Genomic DNA, 19,406 nt, shown 5'->3' on the forward strand with positions numbered 1-19,406 from the left:
ATAAAACCTATCCTTGAAGGCTTCAGACATAGAAAAACACTGATTTGAGCATCAGAAGAAAGGTATCAGTAATCAGACAGCTTAAAACATTCACCACAGCACAAGCCAGAGAATTTAATTCAGTAATTGTATTCCCTTCACTAGATAAATTTAAGCATGAAATATTAATGCTTACATTCAATTAAGCTTATAATTAATCCAAAAATTAATCCAAGACTTCCTTGAAGATTCTCAAATAAGACTTGAACTAAAATACTAGCTAGTTAGTAGTTCACAGGTAAGTACCTCAATATACTTTTCTTCAGAAGATAATTAGCATGTTAATAATCTTTAGTCTCTAAAATATATTTAAAAAGTATCAACCTTTTCCACTATGATGAGGTCTCCAACTTGTATGTCTGAACTCTTAACTTGCACTTTACCTTAAAAAAAAGAAGAAATGTAATCAACTTAGGCAGACATTAATATAGAGTCACAAGAATATAAATCCCAGAATGCAAGTTATACTCTAAGACGTTATTATTTGGTGAAAATGTCACAATTTATACAAAATGTATCTCTGATGAACATATTAATAAATAGATTTTATCTGTTTGAATAAATAATTCACTGGTTTAAAAAGTCTAGTTTTATAACCAGTTAGCTATTGTAGAAGTATTAGAGGAAAAAAAAAAATGTATGGAAGACGCTCACGTCTGATCTATAGTATCAATAACAGAGTTGTAAAATTGGAAAAAGGAGTCTTTCACATCTACTAGACAGCACTTCTATTTCTGACACGTCAAGAGTTAGGCTTACAGTCACGGAGCATTCTCACACACGAGTTGTAAGTCACAGCCCAGTTACCAACAGGTAGCTTTGCTTGGCCACTAAAGTGCTGATGTAATTGGCACTGTCTGACACTTGTTGGCAATTATAGTGGAAAAGAGGTAAGTCTGTCTAAAGTCAGAAGAAATGCCTGAAGATTTCATTTTAGAAAAGTAAAATATCAAAAGCTGAAATAGACGTTTTTCATCCTCTAGAGCTGCCCATTCAGTAACTGCTGTGAACAACTCATTCAAAAATACACACAGCACACGTACCAATTTAATTTCTGTATGTTCTGTAGGGTATTAATACTTGTAAGACTCTTAAGTTTTAAGATTCTTATTTGATGGACTGAAAAACTGAGACAGAGAGGTTAAGCTACTGCCCAAAATGAGTTATTGCTGATCTCATTAGAATTCAGGAGTTCTAGTCCCAGGTCCTTGCTACAATTCTAGAAAAAGTTGCCTCACTGAGTTAAAAACAACTAAAAAACCAAAAAAACCTTGTAGACAAACAAGTCATGACATATGGATATCCTCTTCCAAGATATAACAGGTGATAAATTCAGAACCTGTTAAGTCAAGCTGTAAACAAATACATATTTACACAGCCTGATGAGCTGAAACACACACTCATACGAAGTATCTTTTCCCATCAGAAACACTATCTTGATTCCAAGCAGCAGGTATCTGATCAGCAGGTATCAGATGACAACTATGTCAAAACATGGTAAGGTGCTAGGGTTCTAAATAAAAATCAGTATGAACAAATTAGAACAGAAGACCCAGAAAAGCACAGCAATCAGTTTGGAGTTTAATAAAAAATATTATAAATAGTAGATTTGTCAATGCGCATTCTATCATCTCTCAAAGTTATACTAAGTATAAAACAAAAACTTAGCTAGGTTCCAAATCCATGAGACCACCTCTCATGAAGAGAGATCAGGTAGTCAACCTCAAAAAATTCCTTATACTTACACGTGCATTTAGTCAAAGGTAGTAAGATTCATGTTATGAGTAATTATTTTCAGTACTTGCTCTTTAAAATTGCATTTCATGCAAAAGTAACTGTTGTTTTATGTTTAATTCAGTCAATAACAAATGTATTCCTATAGCTAATTTTTAATACATTTTCCATGACATTAGCACTTCTAAAACGTGCAATGTCAGAGGAAAATCAGAACTTGTTTGGCCTGTCTGCAAAGTTATTTCTGAAAGCCAGTCTTTGTTATTGATAATGATCTTTTACACCAGTTCAATTTTTCAGTTGCCAAAAACACCTTCCCTTCCGCACCCCCCCTAATATAAAACAAATCATGTCTTCAATCTGACTCCTAACTCTGCCATAACACATTTGTGAGGGTGAAGGGAGTAGCAGAAGACCAAGGTATAAAAAGCTCTAGCAAGAAACATGAGCAGCTCTCTACATGAGTTTCAAGATACCTATGGAAGTGTCAATCTCAACAATGTTTTTTTTTTTTAATCTAAAGTAACTAATACTAAAGCCCAACAACTAAAAGAACAGTCTGATACCAAATCAACATATTTAGTCTGCTTAACTGCACAAGCCTGTGAATTCTCTTTATAAATTCTCAGGTTTTCACTAGAAGTGAATAGTATATATCAGAAAAACATCCTAATGTTTACTTTGCTTTCTAAGTCTGTTAGCTTTACCAAAAGGATAGCATTTCCTATTTTATTTTCAATTCCTCCACTAACAATTTTCATCAAGTCAATCAACTGATTATAGTAATAACAGCTACAAAAATCCGAGTACCAGCTGCGTTAAGTCGCAGATCTATGCCACCTACACAGTCGTGTACGACCGAAACCATTCAGAGATACTAGTCGAATGCAACTACTGGCAATTTTATCAGCTTAAACAATTGAATTTTCCACAGTCATGTTCTAACAGCATCTACAGTAAAGATCAAAAGACACTAAGCCTCAGAGGACAAGAGAAGGTAGAACATTCATTTGCAACATGATGTAGGGCAGACAAAAAGCAAAGACTCCTAGTGCCAAGTATACCAACAGGAACTCACACTGCACCTTTGCTTGTACTCAGTCTAGCAATCCTGGGAATTTCACATTATGAATTGAAAAGTTTGCTTATCAGACTGTTTTCTAAGTGGCTTAGTATAACACTACAGAATACTGTCTTTACTACACACTTACATGTCTTGTTAGAGCATCCTGTATATCCCCACATGTAAGGAAGTGGCCTGTGACATACAAGACAATTAATTCTACAATGAATCTGAATGGCAGGGCATATTCCATTAAAAACTAAATGGTAAAACGTGGCAGTAATTCAAAAAGTGGCTTAAAATTTTGAAACATCAACAAATAACACTTCCCTTTAGACTAACAAAAATGAGAATCGTTAGATACCATTTGAGAGAACATTAAAGTAATGGAATACTACTCTTAGTGAAGATACATTTAGAGAAAAAAAAGACACTGAATGTTATTCACTGCATAAATTATTTTTGCAAACTATTTTTTCTCTAAAAACATCTCCGTAACAAAACACTCTTCACCATCTGTGTAATTACCAATAAAAAGTCCAAAGCTGTCAGAAGTGGCTGCGCATCCAGACTTTATAGTCCACCAAGGCGCAAGGCTTTTGCCTAAAGCAACATATAGAATTATGCAGAACTGGAACACTGAAACGTGTCTGTAGTAATTCATTATACTCCTAAGATGAAGCCTTTTTAAATGAATTGCAATGATTTGAAAAACTAATAAATATCTCATACGTGCTAACAAGTATTTCACATAAAAATTTAAGAAATGAAGTAAACAGAATGTGGGTACATACTATATCAGAAACGACGTTGTTTCTTTTTTATTAAGTGTGTCTCTACTACCTGAGTGCAAGCCACTCCTGAAAGAACAGTAGCTTCTGAGAGTAGCATTTTCAAATTCTTTTTAATTTGCTATCTCATCTTACCCATGGTACCTTGAGTAGTCTGAAGTACTGCTTCTAGAGTTGGTAACAGACCTTGTCTCTAACCCATAAATATAAAACTCTTGAATGAAAGGAGTCAAGTAGAGACTGTATGAAAGTCTTACCTGGCATCTATTAGCCTGAGTTGTCAGCATAATTAGAGTATACATAATATAATGGGGAGCAGGGGGGGCAGGTAGTGGGGGAAAGCTTAAAGCTACAGTGAGTCCAAGGTGAGGATGCTGATCTTTCAGTGCAAGTGCTGTCCTTATGTCCTTTCAAACTCCATCTTACATACTGAAGCAAGGTTAGTCTTTAATCACCAATATAAAACTCTAGAGAGAAGCTTCCTAGCTCCTCTCCTCTGTGTACTATCTCCTCTTGGGTGAAATGGAAAGCCTTCATTCTTTCTTATCCAATCTTGTGGGTGCTGCAAAAATGTGGAAGAAAACAGTCCCCTTAACATTTCCTCTCTTCCAGCCTGTTTTTGAAATTCTTTCTTACATTAAAATTTCAAGTTCTGTTTCTGCTGTTGCTTACTGCTTCCCTAATCAGCCAGATTAAATTGATATGATTCTTTAAAACTTATCTGTTCCAAATGGTCTAAATACCAGGAATGAAGTCATCGGTAGGTTTGAAATATTGCAAGCAATAAAGACCTAATGTTGTACCTCTAGATTCAGAAATAATATTGGTTTTTTTTAAATGCGGTGGCTTTTTGAAAAGCAGAAGGATGACCTGTTCTTGAAGAGCTGAAACTCTAGTATTATAAAGAGGTTTCAATACAGATTTCAAATAACTGCAAAAGAATAATATTACAATAATCAAGCCATTCTGACAAACATCTTATTTTAAAGTTGCAGATAACATATAGCACGTATAAATGATTGAAAACTGACTGCCTCTTGACAGAGACCATTTTGCACTTTAAAAAAAGGTCAGTTGAGATACAAACTCAGTAAGGTGGCATTTTAGGAACAAAGCAGCTCCCACTGCATAAACAGAAGTTCAAAAGTTAAAAAAAAAAAATTCAAATCGCTGTAGCTCTTAAAGAGACTTCTCAATTCTCCAATTTTAAAGGAAACTAGCTTTCACGCTTTGTTCCTTCTTATGTATAGCAGTTTTTGATATTTTCTCAATTTCACACAGTTTTGGCATATATTTTCAACTTCACTACCTTCTTAAACACCCTTTAAGGATACAGCAGAGACGTAAGTCTTTCACATTTGAAGCCTGGATGGAATTATTTCATTAATCTCATCTCTCCTGACATTCATTTTTTCTTTTGCTTTGCAGGTTGCAAAGTGAGAGAGAGTTCTGCAACACTTCCAAAAGTCATGTTAAACATACTGAAATGAAGCGACAGATGCATGCCTCTTCTGCAACTCGCAGTTGTGACTATTATAGTTAGTTATTTTCTTCTTGATCTTTTTTCTTCAGAACTTCAGTAATGCTGCATGGGCAAACCTAACTAGGAAAGGTGCAGGGCAGGACTGCCAGCTTCAAGAACGGGAAGGGAAAAAGAGTTAGGTGTTTTACAATTTTATTATCCAATTGGCTTTGGCAGCTTAATGAAAGAGATAATAGCCTGTTTATGAACTTGAGGTGATTCTTCTGCAGAATAGCAGCATTTTTTCATAGGCACTTAACTGGTCATACCTAAGGGCACAAGCCAAGAAGCTGCGCCAAAAGTATAACGGTCCCTTAGGAAAGAAAAACAGAAGTCCTCCCAAACCTGCATGCACAGGTCTAAATTTTTTTCCATTACAGTTTCTGCTCTACAAAAGGATTTGCAGGTGAGCTGCTCTGAAGCAGAAAAAGGCAATTAAATTGAAGGATCTTCAACAGCAAGCTAATTTCAATTCTACAGGCAGATACTCTTCCTCCCTCCAACTTTAACTTGCATACTGACTGAAAACTGTCTGTTAAGGATTTGCAGACTTTGATATGCAAAAAGGGAAAGTAGATTTTGCAACAAACATCTCAATAAAAAGATTAAGACAGCAGAATGCATCACACATTGAACAACTTAAGAGATTCAATACCATAATCTAGGAAAATACACAAAGGAAAAGATTCACATGAAAGACATGGAGACAGGTACGCTTAATTGACTTGCTCACAAAAAAATTCAATACATTTACTGATTTGCATGTTTCATCACTTGCCACAAAGGGCTGAAAAAGTAGAAACCATTCAAACTTCACGTGTAGAGGTTCACCTTCTTGACAAGTGCAAAGTTACACATAGCAAATTCACCAAGGGATGACTGAAGACTGAGCTTTGCCATGTTACATGACAAATAGAACACTGCGTAACACTGGATATCTCATGGATCAGAATTAGTCTATGGACATTAAGCTGGCCATTGCTGCTTAAGTACAATTAAGTAACACTTAAAACAGATGTCCCCGTCTCCCTTGATTTCCTGCTCGGAACAGCTCGATATTATAAAAAAAGCTAAGACTTACTGATTAGAACAAATACTTGATCAAGGTCTTGAATTACTAAAAACAAAATTCTAAGTCTTCAAGAGTCACTAATGTGAATCCACCATCTTCAAAAAGCTGGTACTTCTTACACTAGCAACATGGAGGTCATAAGACAACATTCACATGTTTTACCTGTTTAGAGGTTCCTAAGGCACAGAAAGTCAACACTGCTAGGTAGTCAAAGACTTCCTGATTTTAATCTATTGCAACGCTGTATAAAAAGATTTTAACTTACCAAACAGCCTACCCACACTATCTTTATACAAATAATTAATCACAGTTCAAAACCCAGTAGCTTCTCTCGCTACAAATACAATTGTTTCCCTATAGTAAACAAACAATTTTGCAAAACAACTAACTAGAAGTGATTAAATTCTCATTTTTATCTTTCATAAATGGTACAATTAAACGAAGGGTAACGTTGAACCTTGCTAACTTTAAGTTTTCCTACTGTCCAATTTGAGCAAAGGCGACCTGCTTAACCTCTCTGTCAGTTTCTCCATCTTTGAGATGGAAAAAATACCTATTTCAAAGAAAAGACTGTAAAACCTACACAAGTCATAAAATCACTAGGAAAAAAAAAAGATGCTAGAGCAGTATAAAGTGCAGTTCCATTCTGAAAAGTGACTCTTAAGAGTGGTATAGATTTTCAGGCTTTTAATTAAATCAGTATCAAGTTTGTTCATTTACAAGTAACAAAGCCTTCTTTCTCCAAACCATTAGCCTGTAGGTTAGCATAGTAAGCCTAACTGCATTTTTCCACTTGAAGAGTACTGCCAATATTAAAAATTAGTTAGTTTATATTGCAAGTTATTTATAAAAAGTTTGCAGAAGTGTAGTACTTGACTTCATTAATTTGCACAGATAAATACCTAAATCCTTCTCAAAACCTGTAAAAGTCTTGGTCTAATTTTATCATAGCAGGAATTCCCATTTTTTGCCTCAAAATGATACCTTTCAGCTTCACAATACCTTATTATGAAAGAAGCCTATATTATGAAAAAGGTGCAATTTATCATCTATTCATTATTTTATATATGTGTTTGTGGCAATTTTTTGTACAGCTTAATTTTGAGTAGGGACTGCAATAATGTTTTCATTCTTAAAATTGGCCACAACTCAAAACATTGTTAGCTCATCAATCACAACATTCTCAACATGGGATTCAGAGTCCATTGTAAGCAGAGATCTTTAATCTTTACTTCTGTAGAGTATCATGGTCTTCAAAAAAACCACAAAACAGAACAAAAACCAAGTATGAATTCATGATGGCACTGTATCAAAACCTGAAAGTTGTAATAGACATACACATTTGTGGGTAAAAGACTATATCCTTTTTTAAAAAAGGGCATTTTTAAAACTGCTTTTGAACAAGTCACTGCTCTCTACGTGTCAGCTCCTGATATAACTGCTGGGCTTTACCTATACACTATTGTATCCTATTTTTAAATCTCTATTCCGTATCTAGAAAACAGCTGGTCAAGGTGACCAAATCTGATTTTAATTTGACAACTTCTTTATTTCTAGGAGAAGCTACAAAATGAAGAGTTTCTCAAATACACATAACCTCACAAAATATTTCATGAACTGGGAAAGAGGAAATCAGGATTCCAAAACTTCTACTTAAATGCTGCTTAAATGCCTAGCAATTTACCAGAAACTCCAATATTAAGTCTAAACAAGTGAAAAAAGAAGCACAAGAGGCACAAACTTAGCTCCTAAAACAGCAAATGTCAGTCTTGACATTTATGTCACACTGGTAACTATAAACTATACATGTGCTTCCAGAACTAAGAATTTCAGATTACTAACGCTATTGCTGAATAAGGTAAGATTGTACTATCTATTTCAAAGGTAAGCGTTCAGTGGCCTACCATAACAGATCTAAAAAACGAATAAATCAACTAGCAGGTTAAATTACAACTTTGAAAGAAAAGCCGTTAAGAGTCCACTTCTTTACAGATTGTATTAAAGACTATAAAGATGTGGAGGCCAGCAGTGCAACCACTTGTGTTAAACAAATGATAGCTATCCCATTTGCAAATTTCCACAGCGGTATGTCTAAACATTGATAAAGCTATTTCAGGCTGACAAGGAAGGGAAGAACGATAGGCAAATACTCCCTACAGTTGCTCCCTTCTGTATGCAAACTCCAGAAAACAATGCAAGTCTCCATACTGCAAGGAAGCAGTATAAATTCCTCTCAGCTGCTAGGTTATGTTATCACTAATGAGACTGTTGCCTGTTTACTTACCTTCCAATTACTTTAAAAAATGGGTAAGATTTCAGACAGAACATACTTGTGTTACATTACCAGCTTTTCATCCATTTTTTCTGAAGAGCATATTATCCAGAGCTACTCCAAGAGTTTAGTTTCTAATCAAGACTCCCAGATCTGGTGAAGTTACTCTTCCCACTGACTCTCAGAAGATATTCACTAAGATATACTGAAAAGGGCAGTGAAATGTATGTTGGAAATCGGTAAACAGAATGTACGCTTGGCACAATGTATGCCATATGCTCTAACTGCTTGCGACACAAACTCACATTCCTTAACAACTTCCCACTTTCTAGAACTTTTATGCCAAGGAAAATCCTTAACAGAGACTTCCCAGGATATTGTAGCAAAATAACTTTCCAGGGCAATAGCAGGGTCATGTTGTTTTGTAAGGTTATTCATTACAGTTCGACTTGATAATAGGTTATTCTTTTTTTTTTTTGCACCTTTTTATGAGGCACTCTGTTCTGAATCTAAACAGTAAAATGTGCTAAGCAACATAAAAGTGGAGAGGAGTGCATAGTTTTTTCTCTTATGCCCATGTTCAAAATTTACAATATCCTACCAAATTTAATTGTCACTTCACAGCTGAAGTGCTTCATTTCCTTAAAAGTCTTTGTGAAAAACTGTCAAAGGTTTTGAGTCCAAAAAAAGTCGTAACTGTGATTTCTCCTTGTATTAATTTCTGGAAAGAAAACTGGCTGTTCCTAGTGCATGATCATATAGATTTCAAATTATATACAAAAATTGAAATAAATATTTTTGATAATGAAACTGACTCACAATACATCTTCCTTTTCTTAAGCACAAATATATTCACCAAGTTTGAAAGGCTCTAGTGAATTTTAATTAGATTGTATTTCTTAGTTACTGATCCCTTATTTCCTATATACACTTGATACATAGCTGACAGTGTGGCTGAGTTAGTTTGGTATAAATTTCAGAGAACTGCACTTTGAAGTAATAGTACTAAACAGCAGAATGCTTCAAAAATATATACGATTATATACATACACCTTTCCTTTACAAACAACAAAAGATTTACAACACTTCTTAAACAGATCAAGTGTAACAGTCATATTTATCTGAAGGAAATCAAGCACTTCATTTAGTTCAGTATCAGTTTCATTCTGAATAGTGAAGCTTGAGACTATTAGTTATTTCTTCGAACTGGAAGTCTGTAAATGTATATATAAGAAAGAGATGACATATTTTAAGGTTTTATACAAATGGTTTTGCTAACCTCGTACTGTCAGCTTGCTATATAACTGTGAGTTCATTTCCTTGTCTCTCTTGTAACGTCGAAATTCGTCAACGGCTTCCCGTACCACTGTGACCGTCAAAACAAATCCCTGTTAAAGATACAATTATGCAATTCAGAATTCTCAAAGTTCTAGCATAGAAATACACAAGTAGGAACACTATACAGGGTAAGAACATGTGCTTAGAATATTTACTTTTTTTCTCATTTGGATTTGTTTTCTTCAATCTGCTAAAATAGTATCTATGTTCAGTCCAAAAAAAGGAAAACCATACTTGTACATTGTACAAATATAATCAGAATAATTGTATCTCCAAATACCCGTAATTTAGATATAATTTGAAATTTAAAAAGTCAAAATGCTTTGGATGAGCTAAAGACAACCTGTATAGTACAGTAAGCATATTTCCCTATCTGCCACAAACTTTTGGGTTTTACCAAAAACATTTAAGTCTCCAATTCCAATTTTGAGTTCACTGCCTTTTTCCTAACAGACAGAAATGAAAAGGTAAACGGATGGCTAGTTTAATTAATTTTGCCATCTTAAATGTAGTTATTTACCAACACATCACAAATATTGACAAAGAAAAAGGGGGTTTGTTCTGAAAAACTAAGTATTTAAATGCTTTGGCTACTACTTCCACAAGATAGTGCCGCTGCAGCTTCTGCTAGAAGCGCTACGTACAACTAAGATGGTCTCTGGCCACAAAAGAAGGTAAGCTAAAAAGAATACAGAACAGGGATAAGCATGTAAGAGTTTCCTCTCTCCCTTTCTAAGCCTCCTCCGATATGGTCTTCTGGCTTCTTAAACTCAAGTGCTCTTTCTCCATCAGTGAAAGGGAAATAACATTTTCAATAGTAAAGGGATCTTATCATTACTATAAGTAAGATGGCTAAAAAGTTCAAATATTCACAAATCCTCCAACAGATAAGGTTCTAGATTATCTATCTAGCTTCAGACACCCACCAATACTTTCCTTCTATAGAAGAAAATTTATACCATTAGACTTCTTTTCTTCCAGAAGTCCAACAGTTTGCCAACCTTCCCCTAACCTCCCACCAATAAGAAAGGAGTGAAGATGTAAAGTTTTCCTAAAGGAGTCTTGACTAAAATTCTCATTTTCAATAGCAAGGGCTGTTTTGCAGTTCCAGCCCAAAATTCCAAGGCTTACTCTGTTGTCACCTTATAGAAGAAGTTAAACACTTCTTTGTTCAGGTTTACATTAGCTACAACAATTATATTAGAACTACGCAGAACAAAAAAGTGCCTTTGCAAAATGCATTCCTTTTCACTCCTAGGGCATAACTGAATGAGCAGTAGTTTTCCCCTTTTCTGGCAGCAGCATTTTCATGAGTTTTGGCAGTATAGGTATTTTAGCAGCATAAAAAAGGCACTCCTGAAGCACCTTCAAATATATTTGCCATTTGCACATATCTCATTAACTAGAGAGTAATCAAAGCACAGAATGCAAGGTGTTAATTGCAAGAATTTCCCCTAGTGGTCACCATACCCTGCTGGGCAGCTCAGTACAGCTGACCATGACTGTGAGAAACAATTTAAGACAGACATTTCCCTTTTTCCTCATTTGCTTAAAGGAAGTTGATACTCTTCCAAACGGGAGCTGAAATTGTGAAGCCAATCTTACAAAAAACCCTGTCATCTTTCTTTAACTGTAAGCAGTTAAGTATCTTTAGCATACTGCTTACAATCAAACTTGTATGCTTTACATCCTTTGTATGTTGGACTCAAAATGAGAAGTCCATCCCCTACTGTGCGAATGACAGCAAACCAGTATAATACAGTCTTGTTTGAAGAATTCCAGTGCTTGATCTAAGTGTATTACGTCTGTTCATTGTAAAAACTGTTGAAGTAAAAAACAAAACAAAACCAAAAAATCAAAAACAAACCCAAAAAAACGCTACACACCACCAAAAAAAAACCCAAACCCCAAAACCTTTTAGCACATAGTCAACTTCTATTCAGTTGGTTTTAAGTATCAGGCAGAACAATTTTTCTTTTCCTTTAAAATCTTGAAAGAAAATACAAGCCAAGTCATAGCTGCTACTCTGATTACTGAAAATTTATCAGCAGTTACATGCTCTTCAAATAAAACCAAACTTATCTGTTAAGCAACAAAGACAGCCCAACAGGTCTCACTTAAATTTTTTATATTTTCATCATACACACTGAGCCTTACTCAACATCCAATTAATCTCTTTTACCTGGACATTAATCCTTAGTAGAAAAGCTATTCAAGTAGAAACAAGTGAGTTTAGCAAAAAAAACGGTACCACTAGCACTAACTGAGATATTGTATTTTCAAGCTGTATGTGAAAACTGGGAAACACCATTCAAAATATCTTTGAGTAAGACAAACACGTCTATACAGAACAGATTACCGGTGTTTGCAAAATACAGTATTTTCTCCCTTCTTTGGGCAGGGCTAAGATGCTAAGTGTTTTTTTTCCTTACTACCCCACTAACGCATAGAGCTGTACATAGCACTTCACTGTGAAGAGACCAACTTCCAGACTTGGCTGACTTCTGCCTTTTCTTACTGGGTCAGTGACAAAGACCTTTGTAAATATCCATTTCAAATCCCACTGTTGAACAAGCTTTCTGTCTTGGAAATGTTTTTTTTTTTTGTTGCAGCAGAAGCCAAAATTTGCCTGGAAATAGAGGTGTGAAGAACCTCCAGGACAGTCTCTCCATTTATCAATATTTAAAAGGACACATGTTGCAACAATTAAAACAATGAAATCAATCCAGAATATTTACTCTATTGACTTGTTAAGAACGACCTTTACTCAAACAATCAGCATGTCACTGTCTCCCTTGAATACCACTGAGAATAAATGCTACTGAAAAACACCATTTTTAAAAATAAATTTAGAAAATAAAGCATTTATTCTTCCTGCCTTGCTTTTAAACCTGGGGTGGAGGGGGAGGAGGAAGATGAAAGGAGAAGGTAATGATCTGGTTACAAACAAGAAAAGAATACCAAATCATGGGAATATAGCTGGCAGACTACCAAAAGGGCCTCTTCTGAAGAGAATACAATTTTCAAACCTTAGGAAACCTGAGTCAGAAGCAACTGGTTTGAACAGTTTCCCAAGAAAATACTGCAGAGGGCTCAATAATAAAAAGACATATTGAAAGGAAGTCAGTGCAACTGGCAGGGCAATCAATTAGGAAAAGCAGTTTAATGAATAACATTTTCAAGACGCATTTTCTTCCTGCTTTATGCATGGCTTAAAATATTTTATCTCAATTTTTGTGAAAAAAGGACATGATCAAAACCGATACAGAAGGAACACGAATAATTTATGCTTTCAATTCTGACCTAGCCTGAAAACATAAAATAGTGAGCAAATAACAACAAACAAAGGAATTTAACACACAAGTTACCTATGTTACCAAATAAGGTTCTCCTTAAACTGGAGGGGGTTTTGGTTTGGTTTTTTTTTTTTTTTTTTTAAACCTCTCAAGTGACCAGCAGCCAGAAAGGAACACTACTCACTCAGACTAGCTAGTTAACAAAAACAACCTCCAGCCTGCAGGGCAGGAGCGTGGTAGGCAGGTGGAAGGGTGGAAGGTGGCAGGTGGAGCTGTCAAACAACAGCTTCTGGAGTATCTGCTGTAAAATACTGTAATTTCAAATAAGCATTTTACTTCTGCTACATACTTTAATCACTGTAGTTTACCAGATACCAGTTTATGAAATGTACGTATACATGAACTTTTCATCTGAAGTTAAAAACTTCTAGTTAATAGTATTTTTCTGTTTACCAGAGGAGCCCAGTACGTGTACAGGTAGCCTATTTTCAATGCTGGTACAAACTGTGAGCAGGACACGACGAGAAAATAGAGATTCAAGAAAAACTTGAACTGTTCATATAAAACCTAAAATGAAAAACACAAAATAGATAAATGCCTTAAAATTTGTACCCATAATGTACATAAAATTCACTTTTTCATGATAGTAGTTATAAACCCATTATAATGGCATACTATTATATATGGTGCTATTATAGTACTATATAGCACAATACGCTATATATCATCACATACTGTTACATGCACTATAAGTTATTTTAATATTATACTGCTATTTTTGTGGAGAAAAATTCCTTTGATATTAATGCCTCTGTTCACTCTGAAAAAGCAATTTGCTAAATTTTTGGTATTTTGAGAACTGGACTATGTACTCATCAATCTTCACAAATATCAAGATCACTGTGCAAAGATTTACTCTGAAATTTTAACAGTAAACAGAATTTAGATGTTTGTAGAAGCATCTTGCAATATTTTTGTATCCACAATAGTTACCTTTATGTTTAGGAGTTAAAACGGGTTTTGAAAATTTTCTTTTTTTTATAGTATCAATTAAAAAAGCAAAATAAGTTTGTAAGTATCTGAACTTTCATTGCTTACGTTAAGTTTTCATTTTTAACTGCTAAAATATTTCTTCCTAAAAATACAGCATTAAAAGTAAATATTCATTTTTCCTTAAGTACCAATACTTAAATTCTGTTTTATCTGTCTCACAATGTCTTTTTGTCTTAAAAATTTTTATATCCTGGCCTTAAATAATAATTAAAAAAAAAGTTATTGGCATCAAATGAACAGAAGCCATTTACAGGAATATTATCCTAGTCTTTGTCACTTGAACTTCTACAGAGTAACAAAACTGAGTAGGCTATACCATGCTGCTCTGCATCACTGTGAGAACACTCTAAAACTTCAGCCCTGTCTGCAGCACATACAGAAAACAGTATACACGAACTCCTCATTACTTTTGTTCACCGCATTCCTACAGCACACTGTCTCCTCAACACAGCCACTGCAGTTTCTCCTCTTGCAGGGGTGGAAGCTCTACAACTCATCTTCCTTCTTTTTGAAGTCCTTTGGTTCTCAAAGGGACAAAGGCTACCATCAAGTCAGATGCACTCCTTCAAAATTACCATTTCCCAATCTTCTTAAAAATAGTGAAACTACTCAATGTTCAAGAAGAAATGTTGTTTAGGAAGATAAAACAAACACTACATAAAAGAACCGGTGAGTAAGGGTAAGCAACACTGCTCTCCTTCCAAATGGCTATTGTGTGGAAATCTCAGAATAAGGCAGTATTCTTCTGTTTCCATAGCAAGACAAGCTTTTTACAAAAGCAACCACAATTTAAGTTTTCAGAAAGTTTAAACTACAAGAAATTTGTAACAGAATAACATGGGCTTTTGAGGTAATTTAGAAGAAATGCTCAGCATTAAATTTCTCAAAAGATTATTTTGCAATAAATATTGGTACATAAGATATGTTTATTAATATATCAAAGGTTTGGTCCAAACTCCAAGATAATTGTCCAAGTTTTAAGTGAAGACATAGTAACCTTATGACAGAATACATCTTCCCATATTGCAAAGGAATGACAGATGCAGAGATTCCTTTGGTAATGAAAAGCATCACTTCAGCAAGCGCATGTTCTCAACATTGCTCTAGTTATAATTACAATGCTAAGAACATTATCCATTTTATAGAAATTTGAATCTTCAAAGACTTCACGTATTTCTTTAGTAGGCCAGGATAGCATGGCACCTCCAGCAGGATGATCAGAAGTGGCTACTGAACTTGGAACATTGAGACTTGAGAAAATGGATAATCAATTGTTTCAAACCCGAAAGATTCAAAATAGATCAAAAAGCCACATTTAAAGAGCGTCTCTACCTTTTAATCTTACAATTCAGTTAATATTACAATGACTTCTGCATGAAAATCAAAGTTATTGGGTAGATATTTATTGCTCTTATCAGTCCAACATTATTACTCAATCATGTAAAAACCTATGCTCTAGGAAAAAATATTCAGGGAAGTTAACTTCAAAGTGTCTTTCTGCCAGGCACAACGAAGTAGCAATACCTCAAAACTGCCAATTTCTTGCAAGAGTGTCACATTACTGTTCAGCTAAAGGCTACCTAAACAGCCTCAAATCAGAAGATTTTTTCAAAACCATGGAATTCTATTCCACTATTTACCAACAAAACTGTAAAGCCAAAAAAAGTCAAATTTGAAGTTGCAGGGAAAGTCGAAGCATTCTTCCAAAATGAAACTAATTCTGCTTGAACCTGTAGCTTATGTTAATACTGATGAAGTTCATATACTCATTTCTAGCAGTATGTTTAACTGTTTACAAGGACTTGTTACACCAGGTCAAAAAAAAGTCCACAGAATACTTTGGGAGGTGCAGATCTGCAAGAGCACCCATCTTGCAGGAGAAGGTGGGAGTTAAAAAGCACCTTCCTAGAAATCTTTTGAATCCTGGCAGACCACTGACAGTTCATTCAATACAAAGCTAAACACTTCAGTCTTGTTAGGCAAATTGAAAAGTCTCCAGTTGGATGTAACTGATAAAAAAGATAGACTACTGCTTTTCAAAGCAGTTCAGGAGAGGTATCTTAAAAACCTGCCCATCACAGAAGGTATTCTTTATGGAAACTTACACAAAATTCCTAAGCAGCTGTACCAAGATGTATATGAAATAGTAAACAGAAATTGAACAAACTGGTGTAAAGGTAGAAGCAGTAAGTATTTTATACAAACATTAGGAAATTAGATGATATTTTGGAGGTGTTACAACTTTCTTAGCCAGTAAGTAAAATTCTGTTAATCTAAACATTATTTTAAGCTTGTATTTTGATATGAAATCATTGAATATTACCCATTGCCAGCTGCAATGTTAAAAAAGATACAACTCTAAACAGAAGACAAAACTTCACACGATGAAAATTTCAACCAGGGTAAATCACTGGAGTCAATATTTGATTTAGTTACATATATGGGTTTGGAACCAATACAACTATGTTCCCTACAAATTACTTCTAGTGGAACAGCATAAAAACCAGATAGCTACACAGTATTTCTAATCAATGAAAAGTGTTAGTTTATGTCTAAAATTAAAATTTAGAAACATTTTATTTTCACCAACTATTGGGCTTTACATTTAGGATCTCACTTCATTTTGAAGTTACTACTGAGTTTCCAAATACTACCACCAAAACGAAAATCTGATTCTGCCTATACTGTAAAAACCAAGGTTTTCCAAAAGATCAAAAAAGCACAAACATCCTCTCTCTCAACAGGTAATTGCAAGCTATGGCTGATCCTTATAGGAAACATGAATCTAGTTTAGGATTTGTAATCTACGCTGCAGATTTCTAGTCACAATAATCAATGGATTACTACATGCTTAATGAATTTTGTGACCTTTAGCAAAGCATATGTGGCTTAACCAATTTCAGTGTATTTAATAATTTAAACTTTGGAAGAAAACATTTACTTCATTCAATAGAGATGAGAATATTTTATCCACCTGTGATAAGTGACATTTTATTTCTTTGACAGGAGATCAGTCTTAATTACAAAGCCATTAATTTTTTTTGTTTTAATAAAGAAATGTATTAGAAAGCACCTGCCAGTCATTGGACCAAAGAGACCAGAAGAATAGAATCAATACTCTTATAAACCAGCATGATCACTTAAATAAAAAATTTAAGACAAAGCATGTCTGTATTCAAATGTAGAAGACATTCATTTTTGCAACAGGACACAGGACTCTTGGATGGTATTAGTAAAAGTATGAGTAAAAGTGTATTAGTAAAATTTATAATATCACAGCAGCATGCATTTTTAGGTTTTAACTACTGAAGCTTCAAAAGTTGCCTTCTCTATTGCTGTATTTCATTATAACAACAAATTTTTTAAAAAGTATGAACTAGACAAAACTGTAATGTCTCTTTTGTGTTCATATATACTGTGAACATTATAGGCAAAAATTTGAAATTAAGATGCAATACGGCTTCTTAGGGAAAAAAGTGACAAAAACCACTTCCACTCCACAAAAAAAGTATTGTTTGAAGAATTGTGTTCAAAACCAAAAAGACATCACTATTTTTAAAACTGCAATAAGAAATACAACTCTGAAAAGTACTAGTTTACGAAACTAGGCCTTACTTGTTGTCATATAAATTGAAGAGGTGGGTTATTTTTGTCCTTTAAAGAATTGCCTGTTTCAGAATATGTTATTTATTATGCTTACAATGGCAGGGAGTATGAGAAAATATCTATGGGAGTACATTATGATCGTCAACTATTTATTTCTCAGTTGAAGTCAGTGCTTTGTAGTATTTCAGAACTGACTCTGTAGAAGTGCTTCTGTTTTAAAAAGAGGATTACAAATTTCTAATGATGAATAGAAAAGTGCAAGGAAACCCACCTCAAATTTCTAAAGCTTCACTGAATCATTGAATCCACTCAATCATACCCGCTGCACTTCTTTAGTAAATATCCCTTTGCAAACAAAACAATTTAGAAAAAAAGCAGCTTTGCTCTCAACTGTCAGTATTAATTGAAGACATCAAGATAAATGCAAGAAGAAAAAGAAGAATCTGGGCAAATAAAATTACCTTTTTGCAGAATCGTCAAAAAACATAACAGAACATACAGTCAGCCCAACACCAAAAAACGGTTAGTAGCCTTACCCCAGGTATAAAGGTAAAGACGTTGTATTTTTGATTTTTGATGGCATTTTTGGGGTATTTTTCTTCACACTTTTCAGGACACCCAAGCCACACTGTGCGAGCCTTCAGCTCTTTCTTTCTTCGGCAAATGTTTATGAGCCAATCAGAACAACTGAAAAGAAAAAACAATTGTTTACTTTAGAACGAAAAATTTACTATATTTTGATTACTATTTCCAAACCTGGAACCCTAAAGGCAAATACCTAAGAAAAACAGGCTTAAAAATTTTTGCCATATCTAAATAAGCAAGCATGATGTTGACTTGTAATATTTAGGGCAATTACACAGTACTCAACTCATTCATATACATACATAAACACTTGCACATTCTTTACAGGAAATCCTAATAAAATAATGACAAGTTTCACTACACCTTGCCCTGACACAGGTTCAAAAAATTCTAAGTAATACAGCTCTGCATTAGCAGTGACTAAATTTTCCCACCATTAAATAATTAACTCACCCATCATATCTTACAGTCCTTTGGCTGAACTTTTTATTTGGTATTACTGATACTCAAATTATACTAATGATTGAAGAGGAAATAAGGCTTCTGTTAGATAAAGTTAGAAAAACTTCAACAGCTTTGTATACAATTGCCACAGAATTTGTAAATCTTCATTTGCTCCATCAGACTGCCTATAGCAGATATAACAGGGAAGCATACCTAATGCCACACTGTCAAATGTTTTCAACCAAAAAAAAAAAAACAACCCACGATGTAAACACAGATCGCACAATGATCTGCAATGGAGAACTTCAGTTCACAGGAGAAAGGAAGAGCATCCTTGCCTAAACAGCTTACAAATCTACTGAACAGGGTTTAAACTATAAGCAACGAGATAGACAGGAAGAGCTCACAGCCACCTTTAAACAACTGCAATTTGGACAAGGACACAGGAATGACAGGCCAACATATTAGTTTCCAGGGCAGGGGAGTGGAGAGGACAGTACAAGCAGAAGAGACAGCTTAGCTGTATAGTAAGAAGTGTCAAGACAGATCTGTAAGCAAAAAAGTTCCAAGGAAAATAATTTTTCCTGCGGA

General features: G+C 34.6%; 1 protein-coding gene across 1 annotated transcript; it reads right to left on the reverse strand.

Moving 5' to 3' along the window:
• Positions 1 to 363: 363 nt before the first annotated feature.
• Positions 364 to 18,473, reverse strand: LOC104082277 (probable phospholipid-transporting ATPase IIB; the record flags this gene model as incomplete). Its single annotated transcript, XM_009585349.1, has 4 exons — positions 364 to 422; positions 9,773 to 9,881; positions 13,581 to 13,694; positions 18,323 to 18,473. Coding segments are annotated over 4 exons (433 nt in total), but the record flags the coding sequence as incomplete, so codon positions are not given.
• Positions 18,474 to 19,406: the final 933 nt, after the last annotated feature.

Source organism: Fulmarus glacialis, unplaced genomic scaffold (assembly GCF_000690835.1).
Source record: "Fulmarus glacialis isolate BGI_N327 unplaced genomic scaffold, ASM69083v1 Scaffold51089, whole genome shotgun sequence".
In the NCBI taxonomy this organism is placed as follows: domain Eukaryota; kingdom Metazoa; phylum Chordata; class Aves; order Procellariiformes; family Procellariidae; genus Fulmarus; species Fulmarus glacialis.